General features: G+C 37.9%; 1 protein-coding gene across 1 annotated transcript in view; it reads left to right on the top strand.

The window, feature by feature from the left end:
• The window catches only part of LAMA1 (laminin subunit alpha 1), a 106,136-nt gene that overhangs the window by 11,293 nt on the left and 88,328 nt on the right, over positions 1 to 6,515 (top strand). Inside the window, exons 2-3 of the mRNA XM_087707255.1 lie at positions 1,485 to 1,655; positions 2,191 to 2,303. Coding sequence (XP_087563381.1) covers positions 1,485 to 1,655; positions 2,191 to 2,303 — 284 coding nt within the window. The remainder of the gene's footprint in view (positions 1 to 1,484; positions 1,656 to 2,190; positions 2,304 to 6,515) is intronic.

Raw genomic sequence — 6,515 nt, 5'->3', positions numbered from 1 at the left:
ATTTAATATGGTCTATTCAAGCATACACCAACTTTAGTGAGATTTGTTTTCATGCTATATTTAGAAGGGATTTTTATGTTCAAGGTACAATTTTGTTCCAAAGTGAAATAATCTTGTATATCTTCTATCATTTTTTTTTAAAAAAAAACTGAGACAATATATCTGGCTCTTAAAAGAAAGAATGCACAGTAGGGTAAAAAAGCACAAAATGAATGCCACATTGTTATGGTAGGTAAAAGTTTTGAAAGAATTCCAATTCTTTACAGTTTGCTTGTTTAAATTAGTACTGCCTTATTTGTTTATTTTCCTAAGCACAGATTAGCATTCTTATCCCATTAATGCTTTTTCAACTAACTAGATTTAAAGATAAAAAGAAGGACAGGAAATTGGTAGTCCCAAATCATAAATATATTTGCAGTTTCCTGGGGAGCAGCCTTATTAATCTGTTGCAATAAAAATAACATGCAGGTAGTACTCAACTTATGGCTAAAACTGAGCCTAAAATATACATTGCTGAGCAAGACAGTGGTTAAGTCTGTCGCGCCCCCCCCCATTTTATGACCTTTCTTATTAAGTGAATCACTGCAATTGTTAAGTTAGTAACACAACTGTTAAGTGAAGTTGGCTTCCCCATTTGAGTTTGATCTCGGGATACAGCAATCCCTATATATACAGTATATGTGCCAGTTGCAAGCATCTGAATTTTGATCATGTGACCATGGGGATGCTGCAGTGTTCATAAATATGAAAAATGGTTACAAATAACTTTTTTTAGTGCCATTGTAACTTCAGTCACTAAACAAATGGTTGTACTGTATTTTGCCAAATAATCACACTTATTGTGCTTTATGAGAAAAATTTTAGGGAGCAAAATGGAAGTGCATTTATGATTATGATTTATTCATTACACTTCTACAGCACTTCCCACACTCAGTATTGGGTCAATAGAAGTTGTATTTTTGAGATATAAACTTCATCGTGCCATGCAAGGCTTTATATTGTCCTTGAGTTGGTAAGGTATTGTGTTAGTTGACTATTCTTTGTTAAACTTATTTGGAAGATTTTTATTTTTTGTTTTGTTTTAAAGTATTCTCTAGGTAAGCTTACAGGTTAAGGGTCCTTAAATGTTACTGCTTCATTGAATAAATCTGGTGCAAGTTTATATTCAGCTATCCTGAATTGTGTGTTAAGAACTGATGTTTTGTAATGCATAGCAATTTCTTTTTGCCATGTATTATTAAATTATTTGTTGGCAGAAATATTCATTAAATTGGTCTATGATGGGGGGGAGAAACATCTTTTCTTCAACTTCAGAGAACTTTTCTTCATATAGTGATTCTCTCTGTGATATATTATAGTAAACCAATTATTTGTTAATGTACTAAATTTATAGCATGTTGCTACTGACACATAAGACATTATTTGAGGATTTGATAAAGACTGCCATAAAATGTTAATAAAGATTCATATCTAATCTCTTTCAGGTTTATTTCCTGCCATTCTAAACCTAGCTAGTAACGCTCATATCAGCACTAATGCTACTTGTGGTGAAAAAGGCCCTGAAATGTTTTGTAAACTTGTGGAGCACGTTCCAGGCCGACCCCTACGCAATGCACAGTGTCGAATTTGTGATTACAATAGTGCAAATTCCAAAGGCAAGTTTATTACATCATACTTTTTCTAGACATTTTGTGAATCATTGTCTACCAAGTAGATCAGACCAGGAAGGCAACTCTACAGGAAGGCTAAAATGACTTTTATTGAGATTGGCTATAATAATAGAATTTTGCAACTCTGATTATATTGAATGCTACATAGTATATTGTTCTTGTATTTGACTGAATTAAAGTTATTAATTAAGGTGCTTCTGAATGTTAACTCATTGTTATGAATTTTCAGCTGTAACTACCTGCATATTTCCATCAAGGTCCTTATTCTTATTCACTACACCCACAACTATTTGAGTAGAGGATGTCATGTGAAGGCTCCAATTTAGATTAAAACAGAATTCTGAGTTGTATTTAATCTTAGATTTGTGGGCTGGTCTTTATATAGCATAGTCTAGATTGATTGAACTGATTTATTTTCTTTTGTAACATGTATACATTAATATATGTGAGTAGTTGTAGCATGGCAATAATACATTAAAAGAAACTGGGAAAATTTGATTGTAATTTGTGTTTATTTTAGAACAACATCCTATCTCAAATGCTATAGATGGTACTAATCACTGGTGGCAAAGTCCTAGCATTCAGAATGGAAGAGAATACCATTGGGTAACAATAACTCTAGACCTAAGACAGGTAGGTAGAGGCAGTTTGTTTTCATTCCTAAAGGACTATTTGATATCTTTTATTATTGTTCTAATGTACAGTGATGGCAATTGGAAAATTATCTCATGTTTATTAGAAGAAATAACCTACATTGAAGGTCACCTGTATCGTTATCGCCATAACATTTCTGTGAAGTAGATTGGATTGAGATAAATAAATGCCCATAGCAACTCAATGCATGCAATATCCAGTTGACTCTTACATTTTAATTTTTTTCTGTTCATGTATATATCGACACACTGTACTAACAAATGTCAAAATTGCTCTAAACTATTGCAGTGTAAATTAGCTGACACTCAGTTGATTGGCTGTATATATAAACAACATATATGACACATCACTTAAACTTTCATCCTTTCTTTTGAAAGCCTTTGATTACTAGAATTCAGCAAGAAGTGCTGAGCTTTCTCTGGATTGAGTGCAATATTTGATCTTGAATAGCGTGCTAAGAAACATTAAAAAAATGTGGTGAGAACGAAGATGAAACAAAAGTAATTTCATTTGTATTTAACAACTTACAGAAAACATAGTAGTTGTCTTTGCTTACTATTATATTAAAAATGCAGTTTGGTTAGTGCAGCTTAGCTAAATGTTCTGTACTAAATGAATAAAGTGACCAGATTTTAAAATTGGTAAACCGGGACACCATTGACCAGGGGGGGGGGGGAGAGAAAGAAATCGAAGGGGTGCCCAACACGTACCCAGTGTGCCCAGGTCCTTCTTCTTGCCTGGCCTCATCTTCACCCTCTGGCTGCCTGAAGTCTTCCAGCCCGAGCACTAGCAGGAGTTGCGGGGCGGGCTGGCCAAGCGGCCTTGTGCACGTAGCTCGCCTCGCCACCCGATGGAGGCTGCTCTGCTGCTGGCCCTGCTGCGCCTCTGCTCCGCCGCGGAAGATGCCATCGCCCCCCCCCTCGCCGGCTCTTCCCGCCCGGACGCTCACTTCCTAGGAGCCTTCCAGCCCACCCGGGGCGAGTCGGCTGTGGTGCAGCCGATGGTGGGCAGGAAGGCTTCGGGTGGCTCCTGGGCGGCGATGCCACTGCCATCCGCTCGCTGGCTCTTCCTGCCCGGACGCCCGAAGCCTTCCAGCCCGCACAGGGCGAGTCGGCTGCAGTGCATCTGGTGGTGGGCAGGAAGGCTTCGGGCGGCTCCTGGGTGGCGGGTGTCCGGGTGGGAAGAGCCAGTGAGGGTGGCGGTGGCATCTTCGCGGTGGAACAGAGGCACAGCAGCGCCAGCAGCAGGGCAGCCTCCATCGGGCGGCGAGGCGAGCTCCGTACGTACACGAGGCCACTTGGCCAGCCCGCCCAGCCCGCCCAGCCCGCCCCCGACTCCTGTTAGTGCTCTGCAGCATGCAGCCACCGTGCAGCCTCCAGCCGTGCAGGCTGCCCTCCCGGCGCACAGCCACTATCGTCCTGCAATTCCTTGGTGGTGTCGGTGGTAGCGGCGGCCGCGGGACCTCCTCCTCCTCAGCCACTGCCATCTTGGCTCCCCCTCCCTCCAAGCCCCCTCCCTCTGGCTTCCCTCAGGCCCCGCCCTGCTCTTCCCTCGCCCTCGCACAGCTGGTCCTGGCAGCACTGCCGATGACCTTTCGTCCACTCACCCATGAAAATTGGGACTTTTTAAAAATGTTGCGGGACGCGGGAGAAAGCGAAAAAGCGGGACGTCTGGTCACCTTATAAATGAAGGAACTTAAAATAAGTGAGCAAAATTGATAGACACTCATACATACATTCTTAATCTGTGCTAAAATTGAATGATTATCTTTTGAAAAAGGATTAAAGGATTATTTTGAAATTATATATCAAAACTCCATCATGAGATAAGAAAACTATTTCTTTAGAGAGTTTTAAAGATGAAAGAATACTCAGAAGAGCAATTTATGTCTCAATACTAAGCCATTATTTGTAAAAAGGATCACTTTTCTATGAAAAGTTAAGTGATAACTTAAAATATGAAACAGCTGTTGACCTAGCCAGTTATATAAATATGGAAGTAGCTCTGATTAAGTAATTTGCAGTTGATATATATTTCATCAGCTTTGAACTAGCCTTTCATTATATGGCATTTGATTTAAAATTTAATTTGTGAGAGGCAAAATTAACATTGGCCCATCTGCAGTTCACTGCTAAACGTATTATTCAGACTTTAATTAACTTTTTAAAAAGAAGCATCATCTCATTTATATGTATAAAGTTTTTTTCCAAATCGGCATTGCATCTTTCTTCTTAAGGCATTCCAGCATTCATTAAATTGATTTTATACCTTTCACCATCAAGTGTCCCTTTTTCCTTATTTCTTTCTGCTTTACAGCATTTTATTTTTTTTAAAAAGCATTTCATACCAAAATACATTTGTTTTCAGTAAGAAAGCATTTGGCTTAATAAAGATTGCCTGGGTTCTGTGAATGATTACTTCTCAGTTACTAATTTTAACATGGAGAAATTGCTGAATGTGTTCCAAGTTCTTCAGCTGTTTGAATTGCCTCAAGGGGAATACATATATATTAATTTCTAAAACTAATCTTGAATTATTAACCATTTTCCAAGTAGATATAAATTAAAACATACATTAATAGTATATTAGTTTTAGAGGGTTAATTTATACACAGTAAGTGAAACAATCTGTAGTTTGATAGTAAATCTAATCTGCCCATTGTAAAACACAAGGTGATGAAAATCAGTCCACTTTTATGGAAGATAATAAACTGCCAAGAGTGGGCAGAAAAGAGCAAGAGATGTGGAGTTATTTATTCATTATCTTTTGAAACAAAATGACACATCAAAATGGCTTCTTTTTTGCCCTGATAAAATTTTGCTTGGCAGAAATTCTTGAATTTTTGTGATCTTACCTATTAATAGTAGTTCTGCCTGTTGGGTAAAATCTGAAATTTATGAAATAATTTGTTAGAGTGATCGTTGGATCAATATTATATCGTCCCAGCAGTATCTTCTGGGAGGAGTATCAAAGTAGGCAAGATGGTAGTCACAGATTGCAGTGGCCCTGGTTGATATCACACAAATGTACAAAGGGGTGGAATTTCAATCACAATGACATTATATTCAGTTAATTATGGTTAAGATAAACTATAGTCCTTAATCAATTGTGTGCAAACTGTTTGTTGTACCTGGTCTATGAAACCAGGTTGGTAGCTATAAGACCAGGACAAAGAAAAGATTGCAGGTAAAATCTCTTTTGAGTCAGTCATTATCTTTCATAACTTTATGTACTTGTTGTTTTCTGTTCTACAGTAATGGAATGATTTCTAATTGCCTTATTTGGGTATCTGCATTTTTATTTAGTTTCGAGTCCAGTCTAAAAGTCTGATATTTTCTGGTGGACTTTATTAGGAGTTTATTTTTCTTTTCTTTAGCTACAGATAATGGCTTTAATAGCTATATCACACCTCCAAGAATTTCCATCATTCCCTTCCCATTTCATATTTCCAAGTAACATACATGAGAAAACAGAACAAATAAAAGAATAACAAAGTGAAAAGCAGAAAGACCTGGAGAGTAGCAAGAGCATATTAATGGATTTTTTTGTGCCTTGGTAGTTGTGCAGTTGTTCACGTGGCTGTGAAGGGAGAATAATAGGGCAACTGTTGATGGGAAATGCAACAAAAGGTTTCTTTGCATTTGCTGCCTCCATTTATTTCCTACAGCCGAACTAGTCATGCATTATTTATCATTAGAACATTATGGTTTGAGGCAAATGCAATCTTTAGTAATGGAATTGTTAGCTACCTTTATACAAAAGACTGTAATGTTTCCCTAAAGGGAAAAACTCTTTTTTGTTGTTTTAATTAAAATTAATTGATTCAAGGAGAATTGGGTGCTGAACAGAAGTTTCTTTTATAGTAAGGAATAATCTGTCTTGAAAAGTGTTCGACCTAGACTTACTAGAGGTTTTCAAACAGGGACTGATCTGTTGATTATGGTTTTGTGAATTCCTGTATCCAGCAGGAAATTGAATCAGATTATCTATTGGATCATTTCCATCTCATCTAAGTTAGAAAACCTGCAACAATTTCTATGCATGACTTAAGGGTATAGGACAATTCAGGCGTAGATTTAAATCCAAAGCATTTGTGCTAGGTCTGTGTGTGGACTTGGAACGTGAGCATTCTGGAAAAGATCTTCTGGAGTTGAAGAGAGAGGGGCTGACAAAAGGAAGGCTCATAGCATG

Source organism: Thamnophis sirtalis, unplaced genomic scaffold (assembly GCF_051295495.1).
Source record: "Thamnophis sirtalis isolate CommonGarterSnake01/CBP01778 unplaced genomic scaffold, rThaSir2_p1.2 scaffold_2, whole genome shotgun sequence".
Taxonomy (NCBI): domain Eukaryota; kingdom Metazoa; phylum Chordata; class Lepidosauria; order Squamata; family Natricidae; genus Thamnophis; species Thamnophis sirtalis.
This window is presented reverse-complemented; position numbering and strand designations above follow the sequence as displayed.